This window comes from Amphiprion ocellaris, chromosome 15 (genome assembly GCF_022539595.1).
Source record: "Amphiprion ocellaris isolate individual 3 ecotype Okinawa chromosome 15, ASM2253959v1, whole genome shotgun sequence".
Classification (NCBI taxonomy): Eukaryota; Metazoa; Chordata; class Actinopteri; family Pomacentridae; genus Amphiprion; species Amphiprion ocellaris.
This window is the reverse complement of record NC_072780.1, coordinates 34,221,690-34,248,112: the sequence shown is the minus strand read 5'-3', so window position 1 is coordinate 34,248,112 and position 26,423 is coordinate 34,221,690. Positions and strand designations below refer to the sequence as shown.

At 40.2% G+C, this 26,423-nt stretch overlaps 2 protein-coding genes across 2 annotated transcripts in view; one reads left to right on the top strand and one right to left on the bottom strand.

The window, feature by feature from the left end:
* Window positions 1-13,534, top strand: part of thrap3b (thyroid hormone receptor associated protein 3b) — a 29,230-nt gene extending 15,696 nt beyond the window's left edge. Inside the window, exons 4-11 of the mRNA XM_055017989.1 lie at window positions 110-727; window positions 1,686-1,852; window positions 2,007-2,118; window positions 3,282-3,357; window positions 4,011-4,192; window positions 7,395-7,611; window positions 8,038-8,187; window positions 12,631-13,534. Coding sequence (XP_054873964.1) covers window positions 110-727; window positions 1,686-1,852; window positions 2,007-2,118; window positions 3,282-3,357; window positions 4,011-4,192; window positions 7,395-7,611; window positions 8,038-8,187; window positions 12,631-12,849 — 1,741 coding nt within the window. The 3' untranslated portion in view covers window positions 12,850-13,534. The remainder of the gene's footprint in view (window positions 1-109; window positions 728-1,685; window positions 1,853-2,006; window positions 2,119-3,281; window positions 3,358-4,010; window positions 4,193-7,394; window positions 7,612-8,037; window positions 8,188-12,630) is intronic.
* A 2,882-nt stretch (window positions 13,535-16,416) lies between these two features.
* eva1bb (eva-1 homolog Bb (C. elegans)) lies at window positions 16,417-26,192 on the bottom strand. Its single transcript, XM_023271320.3, has 3 exons — window positions 26,038-26,192; window positions 20,978-21,112; window positions 16,417-19,327 (listed from the first exon to the last, which is right to left on the bottom strand). Exons 2-3 carry the CDS (start codon window positions 21,042-21,044, stop codon window positions 18,882-18,884), a joined length of 513 nt encoding a protein of 170 aa, XP_023127088.1. The 5' UTR covers window positions 21,045-21,112; window positions 26,038-26,192; the 3' UTR covers window positions 16,417-18,881.
* Window positions 26,193-26,423: the final 231 nt, after the last annotated feature.

Sequence of the window (26,423 nt, the reverse complement as noted above, 5' to 3'; positions counted from 1 at the left end):
TCCCTCTTGCATTGTTCATCTCAGTCCTAAATATTATCATTAAATTAAGCGTTTTACTAGTTATTTTACTAGTGTGGCTGCTAAAACTGACTTTGGTTCTCTGTTTCAGGTTCTTGGCTGAGAATAAAAGCAAAAAACAAGCGTCTGAAAAGGAAAATGGTCGTGAAAAGGAGCAGATCTCTGCAGAAAGAGAAGCAGAGAAAAGCAGCAAGTCTGGAGATCTGTTCAGCATCTCCTCGGCCTCCTTCACCGACTCCAAGGACGACAAGACTCTGCCCTTCTTTGACGCTGGAGAAGAGGAGTTCCTGAAATCCCACGGGCTGAAGGAGCGGGACATGGAGGAGGAAGGAGAGACCAAACCCGCCCTCACAGCTCGGGACATTTTCGGTAAATGGGGGGACGAGCCCAGTTACCCGACGTCCTACCCATCTGTTAAAGAGAAGAGCCGGAGGGAGGCCGAGGAGGCGGAGCCCATCGATCACCTGGAGGAGGAGATGTACCGAAGCCGCAAACACAGCTCCAAGAAGGAGGAGAAGTCCAAGAAGAAGGAGAAGAAAGAGAAGGAGAAGCCCAGGAGGAGTCTGACCCCTCCGTCCACCTCCAGAGAGAAAGACCGGCCGCTGTTTCCTGGAGCTTTTCCTCCTCGAGAGCAGTCGCCTGTGCGACACCTGTCTGCTTCCAGGGAGGAGTTTGAGCTCAAAATCGGTTCTTTAGATGAAATGCCCAGGTAAGGTGGTCACAGGCAATCATATTCAGATAATGTACAGCACAATATTACAGCATATGTTCAGATCACAACATAAAATAATAGGGCCACAGCAACAAAAATACCTGCAAGATACAGGATTTAATGAACACACTCTTTGTCCTGCAGGTTACATCCCTATTATTTTGGTTTCAATTAACAGAAAACATTCATCATTCTGTACAAACATCTTGGTATCAACATCCTTGTAAGTGTAATATTGTCTGTCTTTTCTTCCATTAAGCCAAAATTGTTTATACAGACTGTTCACATTCCACAGCTTCAGTAAAACAAGTCTTATAAACAAGATTCATGTAGGACAAAGGCACTTTCAGGTCATGTAAATGCCATATTAGAAACACTTTAAACATTTATTGTTATCAAAACTATATAAAAAATAAGATGTATCCTCAATTGGTAACAACTTTATTGGCTTAAACATTTACTAAATTCCCAATTAAAACCACAACAGGAGCAGGAGGCCAAATAAAAGAGTGAAGGACATAAAAAAGAAATTATTGTTAAATTCTTTCAAAATTTGTTCAAGATGAACATTGTTGACAATTTTGGGTCATTTTGGAGAAGTTTTTGTCATTTTGGGCAACAAGTAATTTAGGAGACATTTCTGATCATTTTGGGGGACTTTTGGGGTTATTTTGGACGTCTTTTGACTTTTGCACAATTTCTGATGGAAAAGGTCCTTCAAAAAAATGATACATTTCAACTTAATTTTATGCACTCCACTGTACATTGTAACTCTAAAACTACTCATGAAGTTTTTGTACTTCAGAAATCAGCTGATTCTGAGGTTTTCAGGTAGGAGCATCTGGAATCTGGTGGTTTGAATACACTTTTAGTCCTCAAACGTGAACATATAATCTAGTATTTGGACTGATATGGTTTAACATGTTTGCATTAATCATGTTCCTTCTGTTCTCAGCTCCTCTCTGTCTAAAGATCGCAGCTTGCCCAGAGATCTGCTGAATCCCTCTAAGAAAGATCCAGAGTTTCGCTCCATTTTCCAGAACATTCAGTCAGCGCAGCTCCGTCGAAGCCCATCGGAGCTGTTCGCTCAGCACATAGTCTCAATCGTTCACTACATCAAAGGTACAGTGTGATCGGAGCTGCTCTGTTTCTGAGGAGGACACGACAACAGGAGTCAGGACACGCTGAAGAACTCCACCCATTCGTTACTCATTTATCAGTTGGTCTCCACCGTTGGTTGTTTGTGGAATAACACCTTTTTATTGTTTGTTTGCAGCCCAACACTTCCCCTCCTCAGACATGACTTTAAGTGAGCGGTTTGCCATGTACCAAAGAAAAGCTGCAGAGGTAGAAATGATGAAGGCAAGGAAGAGCCCAGAAATCCACAGGTATCCTACAGCACACATCACCTGAACGTTAAAGCGATAACATCAGGCATAACATCATGACCACCTGCCTAATGGTGTGTGGGTCCCCTTTATGCTGCTAAAACTCCTGTGACCCAGTGGGGCGTGGACTCAGAACTATTGGGGATGTCCTGTGGCACCATCCCAGTGCCATCATCCCAGCACCACAAGACATCCCAGTGCCATAGGACCTTTGGGGAATGTCCTGTGCCACCATCCTGCTGCCACAGGACATCCCCAGTAGTCCCTTCGATCAGGCTGATCCTGGACCATCCCACAGATGCTCAGTAAGATCTGGATCTGGGGAGTGTGGATCCCAGGTGAACACCTTGGTTTTATCGTGTTCCCCGGGTCACTCCTGAGCAGTTTTTATGGAATATGGGGGTACATTGTGCTACTGAGGGTGGAAACTGACATCAAGGCCTGCTGGTGATGCTGGTGGTGCTGGTGGTGCTGGTGGTGCTGGTGGGGGTGGGGGTGGGGGTGGGGGTGGGGGTGGGGGTGGGGCGGGGGGGGTTGACCTGCAGTGTTTAGGTGGGTGGTACACATTAAACATCCACATGAACATCTCACAAATTTGGCCTTTCATTACAATAGAAGCTGCTAAATCTGACCTCCACTGCGTGATCCTTTCTCCCATCGGATACTGCTTCACAAAACAGTCGGTTATTCTCAAAACAAGTCCTTTAACTAGAAGCACTTTATGACAGGCGCTGCCTAGAAAGCACTTTACTAAAATAACAGCACTTTAGGGTGGACTTAACTCACACAGAATTAATTTATTATCATCGTTTTTGTTTTCCTATATTGTTTTTATTCATCTGTAATTCTGTATGTTTTTAGTTTATGTTTGGGACAACGGGGGTAAATTACCCTCGTGTTAAATCCAGCTTATTTACTGCAACCTCATGTAAACTTAGTGAGAATGTTTGTTCATTAATATGCACTGTCCTGTCCACATAAATAAAGAAAGGAATGTCAGGACTGAAGGTTTCCCAGCAGAACGTTGGATTATAACAAGATGATCGATGTTCTTTAGTGGTCATGATGTTGTGGCTGATGGGTGTACATTCAATAAATAAGTTGATTTCTGCAGCCTGTTTCCTCCTAAAGTCACTGACCTGAGGGTTTTTCCTTCCTCTCAGGAGAATCGATGTTTCCCCCAGTGCCTTTAAGAGGCACTCTCACCTGTTTGAGGATATGGAGGAGACGAGCTACAAGGTGACGAGCCCTTTTGAAATTTGACGTATTTGGAAGCAAATCTGAGACAATCCAGAGCAGCAGTGTTCAGCTTTGTGCTTTTCTTTCAAAGGATGCATATTTCTAAATCAAAAGAGCCCAATTGTGTTTTGTAAGTGCCAACAAGCCCCCAGCCTATGAGATATGGTTATTGATTGGGTATGTACGAACCCGAGCAAAGGCTTAAAGGAAGTGAATTAAGATCCCGAGTCCGAGCCTCTCAAGGGACGTTATCAGTGCCTTTACCTTGTAAGTATTTTTCCTGAAAAGAAAAAAATCAAGCCACAAAACTGTGAAAGTCAATTTATTTCATGAGCTACATGCATGCTGCTGGTTTCCACAAGTACTTCTACACAGTAAAGGTTTCAGATTTAAGTACTTTACCTGCTACACATAGTTATTTACTGCATCTGTGACAATAGTTACTGATTATACAGTAATGTAATATTTATTATTCACCACTAGAGGGAACACAGTCATTTATATGCTGTGGATGTTCATATATTTTCAGACTTTAATAATTTCTAGTATTTCTGTTTCTATGGGAGCATGTGTGCTTGATTGCTTCGTTCAGAAATTGCCCAACAATCTTACAAACGGCTCATTTAGTGAATAATAAAACCTTTTCTCTGCAGGATCCAAGTAAAAAGTTCAGAGGCGACGTGATGGACCTTCGCCTGGATATAGAAAGACGTAAGAGGTTTGCTGGGAAGGATCGAGACTACAAGCGAGAAGGAGGAAGGAGCCCTGGAGGCTCCCGAGGACCGAGCAGAGAGAGGTCCTCTGAGAAATCTGGGAAACACCATAAGAAGTCCAAGTAAGTGGAGGCAGATAAAGTTTTTATTCATCCATCCAGTGCCGTTCAGCGTAGCGATCATTTCTCCATCTGATCCGATCTTTTCTTTCTAAATTGAGACTGTTGATCGTTCCATGATGTCGGTCCGTCCATCGTCTTCGTTCTGTCTCTTCACGTTAGTTTTTCCAGTTGTGACGATATTTTCCAGGGTCTCTTCCCTCATGATGTGTCCAAAAACTGTTGCTTGTCATTTCCTAATTCTGTTTATAATTTGTGTTTAGTAATTTTAAAACGTCTTCATTGCTTATTCTGTCCGTGTCAGACATACGTAGCTGTAAAACCACATCTCTGCTGCAGTGATTCTGTTTGACATTTTATTATTTATGTTCCAAGATTCACATCAGAGCTGGTAGAGAGTCCTTATATGGATGCTAATGCTATTTTTATTTATATTCCAGGTGAAAATAATATCAAGTTTTCATGGAGACATCTTTACAACCTCTATAAACGAGGAGTTTTTCATCAACTCTACAGATATTCATGTATAACTTTTCCTCTGTTTACAGTTTTAGAGCCACGCTGCGTTTATTCCACCATGTTTTATTTCCTGTAAACACGTCCTGCAGTTCATCCAAAAATCACAGACTTATTCTCACATGACTGATGAGGTGCATCAAGTCCTGTTTACTATAAATCTGAAATTTAAAACATTATTTTAGTCCTGTTTTAGGGGACTAATGAAAGTTTACATTTTTATATTCTAAAATTTATTGTACTATTTTTTTTTAGGTATTTAGATTACCTCAGATTTTTTAGGTATTTAGATACCTAAAAAAAATGCATGTTATATAAAAACTTGTGTATGTTTATGAGAAAAAAGAAAGGAAAGGAAACCCCCCCTAAAGGTGAGATGTGCCTCACAACGCTACAAATCAGAAAGACGTGTTTGGTTTTTACACGTTCCTTCAATGACAGATGTTAGAACCCGGACATAGTTTTATTTTATTTACTACAGAGGCGTTAATTTAAATCCTGAACAGATGAGATGTTAGTTTCTTTCTACGAAACACAGCAATAGCAAACCATCAGATGCTGAAATCAAACCAGAGAAGGTTCTGGTTTAATCCTGTGAAATTAAATTTATTATTATTATTATTATTATTATTATTATTATTATTATTATTATTATTATTATTATTATTATTATTATTATATTAATTATTATTAAAATTAATTATTATTATCTTAAGTAAACAATAAAAAAGTTTTCTGAAAATTTATAAAAATAGAGTTATCTGTTTTTGCAAAAAAAACTCTTCATATATATTATTTTATATATATATATATATATAATAAGCTGATGTATTTTTGCAACAGTGGGTTTTACAGGGTTAAGAAAACATGTTGAACTGAGTGAACTGAGACGTGTTGGTTTTTAAAAAGTTTACTTTTCAGATTGAGACGGATTGCTCCGTTATGTTTTTAGTTTTTACAGAATGTGATCACTGCAAAGCATTTATTTTTTTTTACAAAAAGAATAAAGTGAAAGTTAAAAATCCAGCAGTCTTTCTGTTTCTATATTTGCTGGTGTATTTATGTATTTATTAATTGTAAAAGCTGCTGCAGGCTGGTTTGTTTTGTGTGTTTTCAGGTGCAGCCAGGATTTCCTCTTATGGCACAGATCAGGAGGAGATAATCTGGGTTCAGTGTTAGAGGAGGGCAGAGAGGCAAAGTGTGAAGAAAGAGGCAGCAGCACGTCTTCTTTATTTTAAAAAGAGCAAACAGTGAATAAGAATGAGCTCTCAGTGAAAACAGCCACTGCTAAGTATAAACATGTTGCAGCATCAACAACCAGATCTGATGTATAGATAATGAACTTACTCCATCTAAACACTTTCAAACCGTCCAGCCCTGAAAAGTTGCTGATAAATTTATTTTTCTTAAGCGTGCAGAAGTCTGTTTGAAACTTCTGGAAACAGCTGATTTACCAGAAGTTTAGGAGAAAGTTTTAAACCAGATGCCAAGATACACAAAAACTACCGTTCATCAGTCTGGGGTCACTTAGAAATGTCCGAATAAAAGTGGGAGTTTTCATGGAAAACTTTTGAATGGTGGTCTATAAATATATGTCCAAGTACTTTTTTTGCCTTTGATTTGAGTAATTTTATAGCTACTACAGCAGGTCCTCGACCTACGGTGTTTCTTTTTTACGTCACCATCTCCCATAAATTTAATAGGAAAGTCTTGTTCCATCATTCCGATGTACAGCGTTTGTGACGTTAAAGCAAATTTCATGCGGGAACTAGTTGGTGATCGAAGCGGACGAATGCGTCATCCCGCAGCGCTATACAAGAAAGATGGCTTTGTTTACGTCTGCCTCGCCACATACGTCACAGTATGTGAGGTCCGACTCGCACCAAAAATCAAGTTACGTCGCACCGTAGGAACAGAGTTCTGATGCAAGTCGAGGACTCCGTGTATCCATAGTTCATCCCTGTGGAATTAGTATTTCTATTGTTATTACTCCGCCAAGGAACGCGGTGGAGTTGTGGCGATCGGCATTGGTTTGTCTGTCTGTCAGCAACATCACTCAAAAACAGACCAACGGATTTGGATGAAATTTTCAGGGAAGGTCAGAAATGACACAAGGACCAAGTGATTAGATTCTGGCAGTGATGCAGCTTATAGTCTGGATCCATGGATTAGTTAACGATTCCTGTATAATTGCCAGATAGCGGCACGGTATCACTGTAACCATGACAACCAGTGAACACTACATCAGCTGCCTGCTGATGATCACATGATTGTGATCCTACTACAAATCCACCGCTGAGGATTTATCAGGACTTATCCATCAGAAATGATCCAAGGAACAACTGATTAAATTGTGGGGGTGTTTGAGTCCCATCAATTCCTGCTGCCTGCTACATATTTAGGTCACGTGATCCGGTATCCGTACATAACGTACACATGCAGAACACACGCCTGTGCTCAGAGCAAGGTCATTTAGTTTGTGGGTTCATCTATAATAAATGGACACATTCTATGTTGCTGTGATTTCTGATCATCAATAACAAATAAATGCTGCATTTCTGACATATGGAGGAATGAGCTGCCTTGGAGGAGGACTGAGCTCTGAGGGCTTTTCTAGTTCTGTTATTACGTCATCTTATTTTCATTTTTCCCGACTGTTCTGATAGAATTTTCTTTCTTTTCCTGACAGGAAGGGAAAGAAGAAGCGCGATCGTTCCCCATCCTCCTCCTCCTCTTCCTCCTCCGCCTCCCCCTATCCTCCCCCCTTCAGGGGTAAGGAGTACCTGGGGGAGGGCATGGAGCACTCGGAGGAGGGCTACAGTCACCCTCGCTACCCTCCCCGGGACTACAGCGGCCCCAGAGAGTACGAGGGCCACAACGCTGAGCGAGGAAGAGGACGAGGATTTGTAAGTTCCTGCTTCACCTTCATCTCAGAACACAGAACATCCTCTGTCCTAACAGCATCAGTCTGCTCTGTTCCTTCTTCCTAAAGCTGCTGCTGATGATGATGATGATGATGATGATTCTATCATACTTATTCCAGGCTCTACCTGGTTTTTATTAAGGTAAAGTAAGTCAGTGGAAACTCACCTCCTCACCAGACCAACGGCTGATTCGGTTTGGCCTCTCTGTGTTCTCCTGGTCTGGACCAGGTCTGATCTGGTCTGGGTCCAGGTCTGGTCTTGTCTGGGACCAGATCTGGTCTGGGTCCAGGTCTGATCTGGTCTGGGTCCAGGTCTGATCTGGACCAGGTTTCTAGACTTCTCTTCCGTCTTGTTGTTGGAGATGTTTGTTGTGTGGAGGCTTGACTGCAGCTGCTGTTGTGGTTTCAGTTCCCCAGAGTCCGAGGTCGAGGATGGAGCCGAGGAAACTATCCAGGGAACAGCAGCAACGGAAACCCTGCTAATATGAACCCTCCAGTGCGCCCCCCAGAGGAGGAGTGGGACCCTGAGTACACCCCCAAGAGCAGGAAGTACTACCTGGTCAGTATCTGCTGCTGGAAAGCTGGACATTAATAATGAGCTCATTCCATATAGAGTCAAACAAATCTGAAAAAGCTTCCACCCTGACCTCCTCAGAATAAATAAAAAGACACAAAATCACCACAAAAACAGCCAAAATTACACTGAAACGTTCAAATGTGACAGCAAAAACATGGAAAATCACCACAAAAACGGGCAAGTTTACCACAAAAAGGACCAAAACTACCATAAAACAGGTGACATTTTGATTAAAAAAAAAACTCACATTCGGCACAAAAAAATCAACCAAGTAGGACTGAAGTTCCTTCCTGACCTCCTCAGAACATCTGGTTCTTCATCTTCAGTTACTTTATCTATGATCAGAGTTATACCTTCATACTGGGAATATTTCCAGAGTTCCAGGTCCTTGAAGTCCATAGAGGTGGGTCCAGATTTATCACTTTTTAATGGACTGAATGGAGAAATATCCAAGTTCTGGGAACCTGAAACTGAAATAATGACAAAAGCTGGAAAACTACCACGTAAATGGCAGAAATAACCACAAAAAGACCAAAATCACCCCAAAAAGAGCCAAAACCACCCTGAAAGTTTCAAGTATGCCAGAAAAAAGACCCAAAATCACCATGAAACAGGTGGAATTGCGACAAAAACTCAAATTTGGTGCAAAAACTAGCAAAATCGCCACAAAAAGAGCCAAAATTACAACAAAGAAGCACAAAATCACCGTTAAGACACCAAATCGTCGCCAAAATAAAATAAATGACCCAAAACTGAAACAGGAAGGGTTGAGGTCAGTTTAAATCCATCCAGGAGTCTCAGTCTGAACACTGGATCTGGTCTCTGTTCATTTTCTCTGTAACCAACAATGATCATCAGTATTATGGGATGTATCCTAGTGTAAACAGATTAGAGTCCTAGAAACAATCATTGGTTCCTTGGATGTGTTTCTGATAATTCACCAGAGAAAACTTTAAAAGGTCATTGTGGGTAAAATGTAATGTTGGTAGGTGGTTGGTCAGAACTATTAGAGACGATGGACGGATCATTTTACACACATTTGGATTGTACAGCAACCCACACAACAACAATGGAGGACTTCATTGGAGTGGTGTTCATGGCTTTGCTAGTGTGTGTCACCATCACTGAACAGCAAAACCTTCTGTTAGGGGTTACCCATCGGTGTCGCCGTTCCAATGCCCGGCGATCATGTTTGAGAAGAAAGGTAATTATCAAAGACGTTTGGATACTTAACAGTAAACGTGCTAGCGTTAGCTTAGCTACTTAGCTTCGACTACGCTTGCATTGATTACTTAGCGGTTAAACACGCGCAATAAGTTGATTATCATATCTATGTTTATCTTTTTAGATGTTTTTAGATGTCACCCCGCCCCCTGCCCGTGACATGCTCGGCTCTCAACTCTGGCCACCTCTGGCCCAGCAACGAGTTGGTGCCCGAAAAAGCCCCAGTTTTTGGAGCCCGGAGCCGCAGCTCCGGTGGTGGAAAGACAAAAAACTGGCGCCAAGTCGGGCACTGGCTCCGACTCTGAACGGACTCAACCCCGGTCGAAATCCCCTAGAAGAGAACCAGTCTAGCTCCTGCTGCATTGTAAAAGGCCTTGCGATTGGTCGAAATTGGTTAGCTGCCAACGATTGAACCAATCAAATTGCTTGATGCATTCTTTTGTTACAATTCATGGCGGCATGTTTGTGTTGGAATTTTGAGCTATTGGGATCGTTTTCAGTGGAATCATGAGGTTTTTATCGAAAGATCAAGAGTCATCGGTGCTAGAAATAGACAAAAGTGTCAAAAACAAGTTCCGATGGAATTGGCTTGAGAGAAAAGTCATTAGAGGGGGCTGCACAGTGGCGTAGTGGTTAGCACTTTCGCCTTGCAGCAAGAAGATCCCTGGTTCACGTCCCGGCTTTCCCGGGATCTTTCTGCATGGAGTTTGCATGTTCTCCCTGTGCATATGTGGGTTTTCTCCGGGTACTCCGGCTTCCTCCCACAGTCCAAAAATATGCTGAGGTTAATTGATCATTCTAAATTGCCCGTAGGTGTGAATGTGAGAGTGATTGTTTGTCTCTGTATGTAGCCCTGTGACAGACTGGTGACCTGTCTAGGGTGTCCCCTGCCTTCACCTGAGTCAGCTGGGATAGACTCCAGCCCCCCCATGACCCTAGTGAGGAATGAGAGGTGTATAGATAATGGATGGATGGAAAAGTCATTAGAGTCATTTAACAAAACACTGGGTATTTGACTCATGACTCAGGGCAAAATGAATCCCTGATAGTGTTTAAAGAGTGTTCTGGAAATGTAAAGAAAACTGACACAGCTGACTCCATAGAGCAGGGGTCACTAACTGGTGGACCGCGGTCCGGATCCGGACCCAGACGCTGTCTTATATGGACCAGACTTGTAATGAGTAAATTGTAACGGGATTTTAAATTTGACCAGTCGCTTCTGTTTAACCGGCAAAGCTTTCCCAGTGTTTACGGCATTAGTTAGCAGCTCAGGAAACACACAGACCAATTACGTACGAGTTCAGCCATCCCACGTGACGCTACTCAGCCAATGAAGTCTCTGCATTGCAGCTGCTAAACATCACAGCTCTGCATTCAGAAAACAGTTGAGAGGTGAGAGACAGACAAAAAGGAAATGAATAAAGCGACACCCAGAGGGAAATAGTCCTGCACATGCTGATCATGTTTGGCTCAACATACAGCTGGAGGCACCTTCTCAACTATGAACATAATCAAAACTGAATATGGTTCCAGACTGACCAATGAGCTCCAAATGTGTTTGAGAACGACCCTGACACCATTCAGACCACAATTCAAAATACACAATTCAAAAAATACTGGCAGGGCAAACTGCAGCTCAGTTCTCCCATTAAGCAGCAGGGATATAAGGGGAGTAACAAGACAGGAAAAAAATGTAAAAGTGTGCAATTGTTTACATTTTTTGAGATGTAGGTATTGTTAAAGATGTATATAAGCTGGTTTGGGTTGTTCACTCATTATTTTTTCAAGTTCTGCACTTAATTTTAAGATGTACAGTTATATCAAAAGTCATTTGTTAGTAAATGTCAAAATGTTTTTGAACCGTACTGAATTTATTTGATTTGATGGTCAGCTATTGATTACATGCACAGGCTAATAAAACTTCTAGGTTACATCATCATATTTCGCACTAATTGAAGGCAGACTTTATGATGTTTCGGACCTTTGCTTTAATACATTTTCTCTGACTGGACCTCTTTGAATTTTAGTTGAATACCCCTGCCATAGAGGAAACTGTGACATTAGAAGTGACTTTGTGACCAGTGTAGAACTCCAGTGTAAATAGTGTTAAAAGACCTATAGAACTGTAAAAATTGTAGGACTAAATGCAGTGAGACATTGAAGAAAAAGTAAGTTAACTATTCATTAAATTAACTTATTCATTACAATCTAGTCTTCTGTAATTCTATGCATGTTTTTCATTCTAAATCACCTCTATTTTACTGAAAACCTCTCAGCTCAAGGGGGGGCTGCGTCCCCCTGGACCCCCCCTGGAGATTGTATACCAAACATTTTCAGCTGAAATCAAAATTTGCTGTTGCCATGCCTGCCTCTTTCAGTCACACGCTATTAGATTTCCTCATTCATTCATTCAGTCATCAGGCGAGTTTTGGCGAAGTCTAATTCTGCCGTTTGTCAAAATGACGTCCTTTTATTAACGATCCAGTAGATGAAGGAGCAGAATTACTGCACAGAGAATTAAATATTCGTCAGGAGATTGTTATCAGACCGCGCATAGATGTTCTCGCATTTCTCGACACGTATCTTTTAGAGTGGTACCGTTTCATGTCACAGTCCATAATCTACATCCAACCTAATCCATCCTTACATTTACAACATTACCAACCACAGTCATGCTCTTCTCCCCTGCAGGACTGCACCTAAATGAAATAACTTAATAGGCTACTATTCAGTTTTCCTGTAATATTATTGTGATTTAAACTTACACATTGACCCAGGCAGCAATGTTCTCCCACACCGTCTTCCTCTCTTTTGCAGCTGCAGGTGTTGCACTTCTTTCTAAAAATGTGTTCAAACTCGCTATATAAGCGCATTAAGATTTCCAATTCAAACGCTGTAGTCCTCCGCTTCCCCGTTGCCATGGTGACTCGTCGAATCGGCGCTCCATTGATACTGGCTTTTCAGAGTTGTGGTGCACGCGCTTAACTCCGGGTGAAACTACTCCGAGTTGATTTAACCAACTCAGATCAGCCGTTGTGAAACCGAAAACTCAGAGTTTTCTATCTCAGAGTAGATCAACTCAGAGTTCAGGGTTAAACTCAGAGTTTGTTGAAGCTGCTTCGTGAAACGGACCCCTGGTGTTCCTGCATTCGACCAGCATGTTTAAAGTTGTTTTCTTCTTCCCGGTGAACGCCTCTTCAGCACGATGACCGCGACGGAGAGAAGACCTGGGTGGATAGTCGAGGTCGAGGCCGAGGATCGTTCCCGACTCGCCGTGGACGTTTCGTTTACCGGAAAGGAGGCAGCAGCCCCAAGTGGACCCACGACATGTTCCAGGGAGGAGAGGAGGGAGAGCTGGGAGACGACGGCATGGAGGTGGAGCACAAAGAGCTGAAGAACGCTGGAGACAGCAAGCAGTAAGGCTTCATTCTGCTCCTCCTCGTCTGTAACGGTTCTAATGTTCACTTTGGTGTCTGTGTGGGAGGAGTTAGAGAGGCGAGTTCATTTTCTGTCACTAAATACGAGAAGCGTTTGTGCCTTAGAAGAAAATAAGAAGAATATTTCTGTGATGTTTCTGTGATGTGTGGAAGAACCTTTAGTTCACCTGTTGGTCTGGAGATTTACTGCATGTTCTCTCTCCACGGGACCAGTCAGCAGCAACACGTTCCCTTTCAGTTCCCTGGACGTTCTCCTTCATCTCTCCTGTCAGGAGATGAAGACGTTGTGAAGTTTTATTTCTGTTTTCAGTTAAAAATCAACCAAACGTGTCATTGATTCTCATAATTTGGCTCCAAATCTCCTGGATGTTCTTCAGACTCGAAGCTTTTCTGCCTCATATCAGCTATCTGTTTAGATTTTTAACCCGTACATGTATAGACATCAGATCTAAATTATTGTGATCCTGCAGTTTTAATGTTCTGAACAGAGAAACATTGTGAGAACGTTCTGGTGTATATTTCTGGTTGGCTCTGAGCTGCTTCGTCCCACTTTAACTGTACATACTGCATGGACTTTTCTGTTTCATCTCAACACTTTTTTACTGTTCTCAAGAGCTTTCAAGTACCTGTCTTTTAATTTTCAATAAATTTTTCTTTGATTCAGGGCATTTCTGTGGTTTGAAACATCTGTTCATTTCTACTGACTTCTGCTGCACAATAGAAAAACATAAAGAAAACAAGAACTGGAGCAGTTTGGATGAAGGGATTTAAATGGAAAATTGTAGATTTTATTTTTTTAGTTCTTTCTAAAGCCAGAAACTAGTATTTAAAACCTGTTTTTACCGTTTCTATGGTCGGTGTTGCCTTTAAATTGTGTTTTTTTTTTTTTTTTTTTTTAATTGAACCGAGCGTCCAAAACTCAAAAGATCCTTGTCATAAAGATCAAAGAAAAGCATCAAATCTCATTTTTGGGGCTTGAGTCAGAACATTTTGGGCATTTTTTCTGGACAAACAAAGATTATTCCCTTTATACGTGCACATGTTTGTTGCCTTCATTTCCTGCTTTTGTTTCTCTTATGACAAATCTGTAAACTTTCGTTTCTCATTTATGAGATTTTAGCACCACAAGTACCAATAAATTAAGTTGTTTCAGTTGTAAAGCATCTCAATATCAACTAAAAACAAAATCACATTTTATACCTGCTGAAAACTTAAAACTTCATGTCTCCTGGAATAAAACAAGCAAAAAGTTAAAAAAAAAAAAAATCTGTCAAATAAACCTAAAATACCTTTAAAAGGTTGAAGCTCTACTTAGAACCTTCTTGAGATGCAACAGTGTGAAATTCTTCCGAATTCTTTAAATTTTTCAGCCAGTCTTCAGATTTTGATCAGGAGTGTGAACGTCTGAAACTCGTCATTAGTTAAACATCCTGCTTCGGATAAAATCGTGTTTTAAAGGATGTTTTTGAGACTGAACAGAATGATTCTGAATCATCAGCTCCTGTTTTCTCTGAAACAATCTCTGATTCATCCTCTGAAAACTCAATGAACACGAACTCTCCGGCTGCAACACAATCGAGCTTTTCACCGCCGCAGGAGGAAAATCCAGCAGCACAAAATAGAAGTTCTCCTGGGATCCACTGAGGAAGCTGTGCAGAGGTAAAAGCTACAGTAGAGGAGGTGAAAGCCTCTTTCATAGCCGAGATCAACGTCTTTACTGTTGGAGGAAACAAGGTGGGAGATCCTGGAGGGTTTCTGAGGTGAACAAACATCAGTCTTCACGAATCTGCTGATTGGAACTCGAATTCTTAACCCTCATGTCGTCCTGCAGGTCAAATTGACCCGTTATAAAGTTTGAAAATGTGGAAAAAAAAATATTTTCACAGTGAAACTTCTGATGTCCACATTTTCAACATTTTTGGGAAATCTTTGAACATTTTCTAGTGGAAAAAATGTTAAAAATGTTTCTTAGGAACATTCACAAAAAAAATCAACCAAAATCCAGCGAATTTCGCTGGATTTTGGTTGATTTTTATGTAAATGTTCTTAAGAAACATGAGAAAACATGACAAAAAAAGACAAAAAAACGACATGACAAAAACAAGACAAAATGACAAAACATGAGAGAAATGACAAAAGTCAGACAAAAACAAAAATTAGACACAAAATGACAAAAATCAGACAAACGACACGAAACAAAATGGACACATTTTTGAACATTTTTTGGTGGAAAAAAAGGTTTAAGAACATTCACATAAAAATCAACCAAAATCCAGTGAATTTCGCTGGATTTTGGTTGATTTATATGTGAATGTAAATCAGAAGTTTTACTGATATATATATCATCATTTTAAATATTTTTAGGATTTTTGGGAAGATTTTTATTCATATTTCCAAGAATTTTCTTGCCAAATTTGGGGGATTTTTTTTAAAATAAAACTTTAAAGGGAAACTTTTAAGGAATTGTTGGAATTTTCTTCCTGAAGGTTTTGCAAATTTTCAGAAATTTGGGGAATTTTTGGATTTTTTTTAAGACAATATTTTTGGTGCCTGTAAATGAGGACAACAGGAGGGTTAAAGGTGTTCAGTGAATAACCGAGAAACTTTGAGGAATGATAACAACTTTACCAAAATGAAATTTGTCCAAAATGACCCATTTATTATCTGATTTACCTGAAAATGGTTCAAAATGCCTCAAAACCTTTTTCAGAATGACTCAACTAAACCAAAATGATATAAACTCGTCTAACATTACTCAGAATATTTGTAAAATGACTCAATTCGTACGTTAATCAAATCTTGCACATTTCTTTTAAAAAAACTGTCCGATAATATTCAAAACCCCTCCTTAAGACTTAAAGATAAAAACGCACTCAAAAAAGATCCAAAATCACTTGAAAGTTGCCAAAAATGACTCAAGATTGATCCAATCAATTCTCTGTAACAAACTGTGATCATCAGTATTATGGGATGTGTCCTAGTGTGAACAGTTAAGAGTCCCAGAAACAATCATTGGTTCCCTGGATGTGTTTCTGTTTCAGTTTGTCCAAAATGACTTAAAAATGTTCAGATTGTGCAACTTTCCTCAGACTTCTCCAGATGGTCTTAAAACCTTCACAAAATGGCACAAAATTCTCAAATAACATCTATGACACCCAGGTTTCTGTCAGACTTTGTCGGTTTGAGTTAAGTTGGTTCCAGCTGGATGTTGGTTTCTTCTCATCTAGAGGGACTTCCTGGGATGACGAGGAGCTCAGTCTGGGAGAGGTGGAGGTGGCGTGTTTTCATCCAGATATCTGCAAGACATGAGATCCATGTGGTCGTCTGGGGAACGACAGGAAGAGCTGGGTGTCTTCAGCATAGAGGCGGTGATTCTGAGTTAAATGGAGTTTTTTGTTTGTAAAAACTTTACCTGCTGAAGCACTCAACCCTCCAGAAGTTCTTAGTAGAACCTTTTATTTATCAGAAACTGTAAAAACCAAAAGGATCTTAAGACTCTCAGCTTTCATCATGTTCGACCTGCGGTTGTGTCGGGACAAATAACCAAATCTAAGCTTAAAAGTGTGACTTTATTCCACGTTTCATAAAAACTAAATCACAAAATGGTTTAACTTTTAATTCTTCACATTGAAAAAGAACACAGACAAAGCCAAACATCCTGTAATACAACAAAAAATGTTGACCAAAAGTGTCCAAGACTAAATAAATAAATGACAATAATGACACAAGTAAATAAAAAATGCCAACAAAACAAATAATATAACCCTGATTTTTTTCTATCTTATTCCAGTAATTAAATTTCTGGAGTTCTGTTCTTTGTTTCTTTACAACGGTATTTTTAAAACCATTTTCTGCCTTGATGCTTCTGTTTAAACACAAAAACTTTATTGGTCTATATATAAATTTGAGTTTGCATTCATATATTTTGTAGAATCAGAGCTTTTAAATTAGTCGGGTTAATCTCTATAATTAATAACGCTGCAGGGTCGCCTTGATGTTGATCATTCTCAGGTACAGCTGTATTTATGTCATTTGTTTGTGGGGTTTTAATCCACAGGTAAATTCACACAACCTGTTCAGATTATTTATAACACCAATCTTATCTATGTGCTGTAAATGAGGAAGCACAACATATGAACATTTCTTCATTCTAAAGATGTATTTGAGTATTTAAAGGTGTACTGGCTGTATTATCATGTTTTTTGTCTGTAGTGATTATTTCATAATCCATCCATCCATCCATCCACCCATCATCCATCCATCCATCCATCCATCCATCCATCCATCCATCCATCCATCCATCATCCAACCATCCATCCATCCATCATCCAACCATCCATCATCCATCCATCCATCATCCATCCATCATCCAACCATCCGTCATCCATCCATCCATCATCCATCCATCCATCATCCAACCATCCATCCATCCATCATCCAACCATCCATCATCCATCCATCCATCCATCATCCAACCATCCGTCATCCATCCATCCATCATCCAACCATCCATCATCCATCCATCCATCATCATCCATCCATCCACCCATCATCCATCCATCATCCATCCATCCATCATCCATCCATCCATCCATCTTCTTCCTCTTATCCGGGGTCATGGAGGCAGCAGATGAAGCAGGTCATTTCAGACATTCCTTCTCTCAGCAACACATACCAGCTCTTCCTGGTGGATCCCGAGGTGTTCCCAGGCCAGATGAGATATATAATCCCTCCAGTGAGTTCTGGGTCTACCCCGGGGTCTCCTCCCAGGTGGAAAACCTCCAAGGCATCATATGTCCAAACTACCTCAGCTGGTTCCTTTAGAGGTGAAGGATCAGCAGCTCTACTCCGAGCTCCCTTCAGATGTCTGAGCTTCTCCTCTATCTCTAAGGCTACATGTCCACTAGATCTGTTTTTCTCACATCCAAATGTGCTGCATCTGAAAATCACCTGCTTGGTGGGCAGTCGCTAGCGGGCCACTAGGAGGTCACATGACAACCCTTCAGACCTTCAGTCCGTCAGATGAGTCGGACCAACATGGAAGCTTGACCGCAAACTTTCTCTTTTATTTTGAAAACACTTCAGTGAAAAGTATTTCTGAAAGCATTTCAGAGGAGAAATAAGCTGCTGAATATGTCCTGGTTTTAGTTCAATAACCGCTGGTTTGGATGTTTGGTGAGAGTTTCGTGATGCGTCGGATTTCCGCACGCCGCATCAAATTTAGATAAAGTAGAAATTGAGTCAACTTTATAAAAATAAGCTTCAGGGAGACGCACCAGATTACAGCTGGAAACGCACCGCAACCAGACCAGCATGCAATGCAGTGCATTTCACAAAGACAATGAATCGGATGCAGGAAATTTCCGGATCTAGTGGACATGTACCTAAAGGCTGAGCCCAGACACTCTACAGAGGAAGCTCATTTCAGATGCTTGGATCCACGATCTCATTCTTTGAGTCACTACCCAGAGCTCATGACCATAGGTGAGGGTTGGAACGTAGATGGATGGTAAATTGAGTCAAATCTTCACCACGACGGTTCAGTACAACGCCTTCATTACTGCTGACGCTGCACCAATCCTCCTGTCCATCTCTAGCTCCATGTTCCCATCACTCCTGAACAAGATCCTGACATACTTGAACTCCTTCACTTGGGGAAGCAACTCCTCCCCAACCCAGAGGGACCAATCCACCAGTTTCCATCAGAGAGCCATGGCCTCAGACTTGGAGGTTCTGATCATAGTTTATTTAGGAAGAGTACAAAAAGTTTTTGTACTTGATGGAGCATAGAGCAGACTATTTGGTCTTTTCTCTTAACATAAAAAACTTCCATATGATATAAAGGTTTAAATGAGATACACAGTTTTATTATTTCGACAGGAGGTTTACTGCAGTTTTTCCATCACCACAGTGTTCTGTCCTTCAGTTTTAATCTTGGTGTCTTTGTGCCTCAGCACGTTAAAGGTGCAGCATGTTTCTATCGCCCTCTACAATCCGTTCAGGTGCGAGCATCTGTTAGTGGTAATGAACACGTCCGATGGTTCCGGTTCCGGTCACCAGGATGTCCGGCTGCCCGTTCCTCCAGATCTCCCGGACGATTCGCTCCCTCTCCTCCAGACGTCTGGCCTTCTCCAGCTCCTCGGCCGACGCGAACACGTTGACGCTCCTCAGAGTGCCGCTGGATTGGCTGCTGCCCAGAGGAACCGTGGAGGCTTTATGGACCTCCACCTCCACCCCGTCCTCCTCAGCAACACTCTCCTCCTCATCTTCCTCTTCCTCCTCTTCCTCCTCCTCCTCCTCCTCCTCGCTGGACTCCTTCAGCTGCCTCCTCTCCGGGGAAGGTGGAGGTCTAATATGGCGGCGAGTCCTGCAGGCGATTCCGGCCACCAGGAGGCACAACGCCATGAAGAGGCCGAAGCAGACGCCCATCATGAAGTAGAGGGCGAAGCTCTCCGGGTTGGCTGCACACAAAGTACAAAAAAAATTAGTGAAGTACAAATTTGAAGTCTGTATTTCCATTTCATGGCACTTCAAAGTTCTACTGCACCACATTTCAGCAACGTAGCTTCCAAGTCTTTATGCTAACCTAAGTTTTTAGTCTTTATGCTAATTTAAGTTTCATGTATTTATGCTAACCTAAGTGCTGAGTATTTATGCTAAGCTAAGCTAGCAACAAGTGCTTCTCCATAACTATTTGAACTAATGACTACTTACATAAAAGAAAAGATCTTGGTCAGCATCAGCTAACTTTCATTTAATAGATTTTAGTGTTTATTGAATTGAACTAACCTTTGAATGGAGCTATGCTAGCTGTTTCCCTCTGTTTCCAGTCTCCATGCTAAGCTAAGCTAACCGGCTGCTTGTGTTTACATATATATTTTCATGAACATACATGATGAGTCTTCACCTCTAGCTCTGTTGAATGTTTCCAGAGATGAGAAACTACACGGTATTTATAGAAACCATCAGAGAACAATTATTTAACAGTGGAAAAAATGCTTCTCTCAAAACAAGAAAAAACTTATTTCAAGGAACTTGTACCTTGAAATAAGTGAAAAATCTGCCAGTAGAACGAGTGAAAAATGGTTTGGTAAGATTTCTTGAAATAAGATATGATATTTAGAATATTAAGGTCTTAACATTCGCTGAGAAAACTTATTTTAAGCTCTATTTTACCAGGATTGTCAAGCTTAGGTGTCCTAAAATAAGCCAGACATGCTAAAAAATAATAGTTTTTCACTCAAAAATAGAGTTTTGCTTTCATGTAACCTCCTAATTTAAGATGTATTACACTTCTTTAGAGTTTTCTTGTAAAATATAACTCAAAACAAGATCATTTCAAGATTGTTTGACTTAACTAGATATTTAAAATGCCTTAACCCTCCTGTTGTCTTCATTTACAGGCACCAAAAAAAAATTTCCTTATCTGAAAAAAAATCCAAAAATTCAGCAGAAAAATTTCCCAAATTTCTGAAAATTTGCAAAACCTTCAGGAAAAAAATCCAATAATTCCTAAAAAGTTTCCCTTAAAAGTTTTATTTTAAAAAATGGCAAGAAAATTCTTGTAAATATTTTCAAAAAATGAGTAAAAATCTTCCCAAAAATCCTAAGAATATCTAAAGTGATTCCATAAATATCAGTAAAACTTCTGATATTTACTTTAAGAACATTCACAAAAAAATCAACCAAAATCCAGTGAAATTTGCTGGATTTTGGTTGATTTTTATGTGAATGTTCTTAAACATTTTTAACATTTCTTTTTTTTCCACCAAAAAATGTTCAAAGATTTTCCAAAAATGTTGAAAATGTGGACATCAGAAGTTTCACTGTGAAAATATATTTTTTTCCACATTTTCAAATTTTAAAACAGGTCAGTTTGAACCACAGGACGACACGAGAGTTCACTGAATTTATCTTAAATCAAGTGGGATGAGACATTTTGACTAAAAATAAGACAAATAGACTTGGTAGGATTTAGAGTTTTTGCAGTGTTCTGTCTCATTTCCCACACTGTTAACCCTCCCGTGGCCCTGTACATCCATCTCATGACTCGCTGAGGGTCTCTGGGCCTCATGTTGAGAACCACAGCTCCAGACATGCTGAGGTTTTACCACTGATGTGAGCGTAGGTCGCCATGCTGTTACTGAGCAGCTCCATGTCTCGTTTAACCGGCTCCATCCTGCTTCAGCGGGGGTTCAGACATCCACCATCTCCTTTAAATCTGTAAGTACCAGTCCAGGCAGATCCTGTCAGAAAAACACATGCAGACCGTGAGTTATCTGAACCTCCAGTAAGGACCAAACTGTCACCTCTACAGCCTGAGCTCATCCCAGAAAATGCACAAAGCCTGAAAATAATGAGTTTCTCCAGAGCACCACCCATCTTTGCTGTGATCTAACCAGTGTCAGAGGTCAGCAGTCGAGGACATCATGTTCCTCATGAGTGTTTTACTTTCAGCCGGAGGTGAGGATGTCATCGTGAGGCCCCATAGGGAAGTTTATATTTATGACATCAGGGTCTGACCGGGATCCTTTCCGGATTTGAGGTTTACTTCCCACAGAAAAAGTGACATGTTGGATTCTCGTGTGAAACTGCAGCTGATGCAACAGAAGACCTCAAGTCTTTATGCTAATCTAGTTTTCTGTCTTTATCATAATCTCAGTTTATTGTATTTATGCTAATGTAAGTTTAATGTCTTTAATCTAAATGTTGTGACTTTATGCTCCGCTAAGATGCTTCTTCCTTCATATTTAGCATACAGACATAAGAGTGGTGTCAACATCTTTTAATCAGCATAATATTTTAATAATAATTGTTATGCATGGAACGTGTTCGCATAACCTGTTGATGATGTTTTTGTCATTTTATGTCTTGCGTTTGTTGTTTTGTGTCTTGTTTTGGTTTTTTCTACCTCGTTTCTGTCATGTCTTGTTTTTATCTTTTGTGTCTCATTTTTGTCGTTTTGTGTCTTGCTTTTGTCACTTTATGTCTTGTTTTTATTGTTTTGTGTCTTGCTTTTGTCATTTTATGTCTTGTTTTTATTGTTTTGTGTCTTGCGTTTGTTGTTTTGTGTCTTGTTTTGGTATTTTCTACTTCGTTTCTGTCATGTCTTGTTTTTGTCATTTTGTGTCTTGATTTTGTCTTTTGTGTCTTGTTTTGTCATTTTCTGTCTTGTATTTGTCATTTTGTGTCTTGATTTTGTCTTTTGTGTCTTGTTTTTGTTGTTTTTGCCATTTTCTGTCTTGTTTTTGTCATTTTGTGTCTTGTTTTTGTCGTTTTGTGTCTTGTTTTTGTCATTTTGTGTCTCATTTTTGTCATTTTGTGTCTCATTTTTGTTGTTTCCTGTCGTTTTTGTCGTTTCCATCATCAACAGTGTTCCTACAGAATGTGTAGAGCAAAGCTATGTCCTCTCTTCTATTTTCCATCTTTTCATCCCATTGTCAGCCTTGATTGAATGTCTCCCTCCAGCTCATATTATCAGGATCAGACTAATTCTTTGGACTGTTTTCCATCAGTCAGTTTGTCCTCTTGGTCAGCAGTAACAGCAGCTAAATATCTAGCTTCTACTGCTGAGAAAAAGATCACATTAGCATGGATTAGAGTAGAGTTAGCAAACAGCACAGAAAACATGGAAGAAGAAGCTGAGCCCATCAATACCTATTATTGATCAATATGGAGCAGAAAGGTTGATTTTTCACACATTTTGAAGCCCAAATGTCCTCCAGTTCTGGAAAGATCCTCAAGTCTTTACGCTCAGTGTTTAATCTTGATGTGAAACTAAGCCAACAGCAACAAACATTTGAACTAGTGACTGTATTTGCATGAAAAGAAAAGATCTTGGTCAGGATCAGCTAACCTTTATAGATTAGAATGTTTGACAAACGGCCATATTCTGGTGTTATTTGGCTGAACTGAGCCTTTAGGAGGTCTAGCGGGTCGGATTTAGCTCCAGTGGGAGGATTTGGTCTGAACCGAGTCCCAGATGGTCCCACGGTTACAGTAAATCTGGATGTAAACATGGTGACTGATATCTTCACCCCCTCACATTCCCTGTCATTACAACAACAATGTGCGTGGGAGCCGAGTGTTTTTCTTTCTGCCGGTTCTCTCCAGGGACCGGCCCAGTCGTGCCCAGCTCCAATCACTGCCGCTGGGGCTCGGGTCGGCCTCCCGCCCTGATCCTTATCCCAGTGACTCCTGGCAGGCCCGGCCGGCTCTCAGAGGCTTTCTTCTGTTTGTTTTGGGGTAAATCAGAGTCGGAGCTGCCCCGGTGGGTGGACTGACTCATGGTAACCGGTGGGTCTGAACCAGCGCTGCCTTCTGTTCAGCATTTAACCCAGCTCCATCTGCACCCTCCATTAGCAGCCCCCAGACCTTAACTACATAAGTGGGCAATTTAGCTTTCAGTTCTGCTCAAGTCAAGCAGTGTTTGTTTTTAGCTAATTAAAGACTAGTCTTTACCTCAGCCTTCAAACCTAACAACTCTCAGGCTTTATTCAGCATTTATTGCACCGCAGATTCCACCTGTTTTTCTCTCTTATCTGGATCCTTGAAGAAATTATCAAGACATTCTGTGAAAATTAGTTTTCTTGCTGAGAAATAAGTGTGAAAAATGATACCACTCTCATGTCTGTGTGCTAAATATGAAGGAAGAGGTAGCTAAAGTTAGCATAATGACCTGAATGATAGGTGTTGATGGGCTCAGCTTCTTCTTCCATGTTTTCTGTACTGTTTGCTAACTCTACTCTAATCCATGCTAATGTGATCTTTTTCTCAGCAGTAGAAGCTAGATATTTAGCTGCTGTTACTGCTGACCAAGAGGACAAACTGACTGATGGAAAACAGTCCAAAGAATTAGTCTGATCCTGATAATATGAGCTGGAGGGAGACATTCAATCAAGGCTGACAATGGGATGAAAAGATGGAAAATAGAAGAGAGGACATAGCTTTGCTCTACACATTCTGTAGGAACACTGTTGATGATGGAAACGACATAAACAAGACACAAAATGACAAAAACAAGACACAAAATGACAAAAACAAGACACAAAACGACAAAAATGAGACAGAAAATGACAAAAACAAGACACAAAATGACAAAAATAAGACACAAAACGACAAAAACAAGACACAAAATGACAAAAATGAGACAGAAAATGACAAAAACAAGACACAAAATGACAAAAATAAGACACAAACGACAAAAACATCAACAGACACAAAATGACAAAAACAAGACACAAAACGACAAAAATGAGACAGAAAATGACAAAAACAAGACACAAAATGACAAAAATAAGACACAAAACGACAAAAACAAGACACAAAATGACAAAAATGAGACAGAAAATGACAAAAACAAGACACAAAATGACAAAAATAAGACACAAACGACAAAAACATCAACAGATTCTGCTAACGTGTTGTGGGAAACGTTCCATGAATAATAATTATTATTCAAAATATTATGTTGATTAAAAAATGTTCCCACAATTACAGAGACATGAATGGAAAAATAAAACCAGAAAAGTAGATTTAAATGAGATTCTAACTGTTTTATCAGAGATCCAGTTTGGTCATCAGGGGGGAGGACAAGAGAAAAATGGCATTTTAGGGGAACTCCAGACTTATTTGGGATTTAAAATATTTTAAACATTCTTTTCTCCTAGTTTTTATAGATTTGGTCTCAGGACAAGAACATTTACACACTGCTGATGTTTTAGGGTTTAATATGTGAATTATTGGATGTAAAACATCCTCCAGTTCTATAATAATCCTTATACATACTCTACTATTTATACTTGACTTGTTTTTCCAATCTAAGTTTAATTGTCAAATCAAATGTCAGATCCAAACCCTATTTCGGGAAAAGTCTGGAAACAAAGTGCCTCCACAGGTTTCCTCGTTTGTTTTGAGAGAATAACATTTTTAGGTCTTAATTACAGACGGCAGCAGAATCACACAGAGTCCAGCTCTGTTTTCTCACTTCCACAATGAGCTGTATACATATAGAAATACATAAATATATCTGAGCTGCACACAACTCCCTGACTGGCACTTTGTGGTGAAGTTTGGAAGCAGCAATACGAATCCCAGAGGCAGACAAATGTCCATCTTCTGCAGCCGCAGACTGGGTCAGACAGATTTAACACCTAGCGTCCAGACCAGGCCAACAACTGCAGCAGCTGCAGCAGCTGTGGCGTTTATGTGGACTATAAAATACCCTCCCACGCTTCCTGCTCACATAATCCCGTTTAAGTCAGAAGATGGAACCTGAAACCGCTGGAAATAAGACTTGTTATTTTACGGTAGTCCAGCTAACGGAGAGGAAGCTGCTGTCAGTCAGAGAAAGAGAGAAAGGAAACCATCAGGATTCAGAGTGTTAATGACACTAGGCTGCTCTGAGAAACACTTTTATGGTCTGTGGTGTCGTCAGGAAAGTTCAGAGCCGACTAATAAACCGGTTTATTGCCTGGCAGCAGAGTTAACGCCTGATATTTGTAGAAGAGGCTCTTGGAGACATAAAATGTGAAGATGTGACAGATTATTATAATTATTTTTATCATGTCATGTGCAAGAATGACATGAAACTGTACTGGAAAAATGCTCCTCTCAAAACAAGAAAAAAAACTTATTTCAAGGAACTTTTACCTTGAAATAAGTGAAAAAATCTGCCAATAGAACAAGTGAAAAATGACTTGGTAAGATTTCTTGAACTAAGATGTGATATTTAGAATATTGACATCTTAAAATTAGCTGGGAAAACTTATTTTAACCTCTATTTTACCAAGATTGTCAAGTTTAGGTGTCTTAAAATAAGCCAGATATGCTAAAAAAAAATTTTTTTTAAAAAAAAAAGCTATTTTTCAGTCAAAAGTAGATTTTTGCTTTCATGTAACCTCCTAATTTGAGATGTATTAAACTTATTTTGAGTTTTCTTGTAAAATTCAACTCAAAACAAGATAATTTCCAGATTGTTTGACTTATCAAGATATTTCAGATGCATTGTCTTAAAACAAGTCCCTCCATCTGATGAATTGTCTCTTGTTAAGTGAATTTATCTTAAATCAAGTGAGATGAGACATTTGACTAAAAACAAGACAAACAGACTTGGTAAGAGTTTGAGTTTTTGCAGTGTGAAATATGTCAACATAAAGTCAGAACATCTCACCTCCTGCAGCAGCTGGAAGACTTCAGATCCAGCTGTGGTTCGTCATCCTGCAGGCTGCTTCTCCGTCATGTTGTTAGCAGCAGAATGGAGAGAATCAGATCCTTCAGCTCCAGCCTCCTGATGTGCTGCTGGTCTGATGTGACTGAGATGTTTCTGCTGCTCTGACTCGTTCTCTGTCTGAAGGCTGCTGGGTGGAGCAGGAAATAACTCAGCGGCTGCTTTGGGCAGCGAGCCGACGCTGCCTGCTGGGGAACGACGGCTAATTGAGCTCTTTGTGTTTAAATCTGAGGGGAGAGAAGAGAGAAGAACAGCAGGTGGTGGGAAAGAAAATACACTACCATTCCAGAGTTTGGGCTCATCCAGACAACTCCATGTTTTCCATGAAA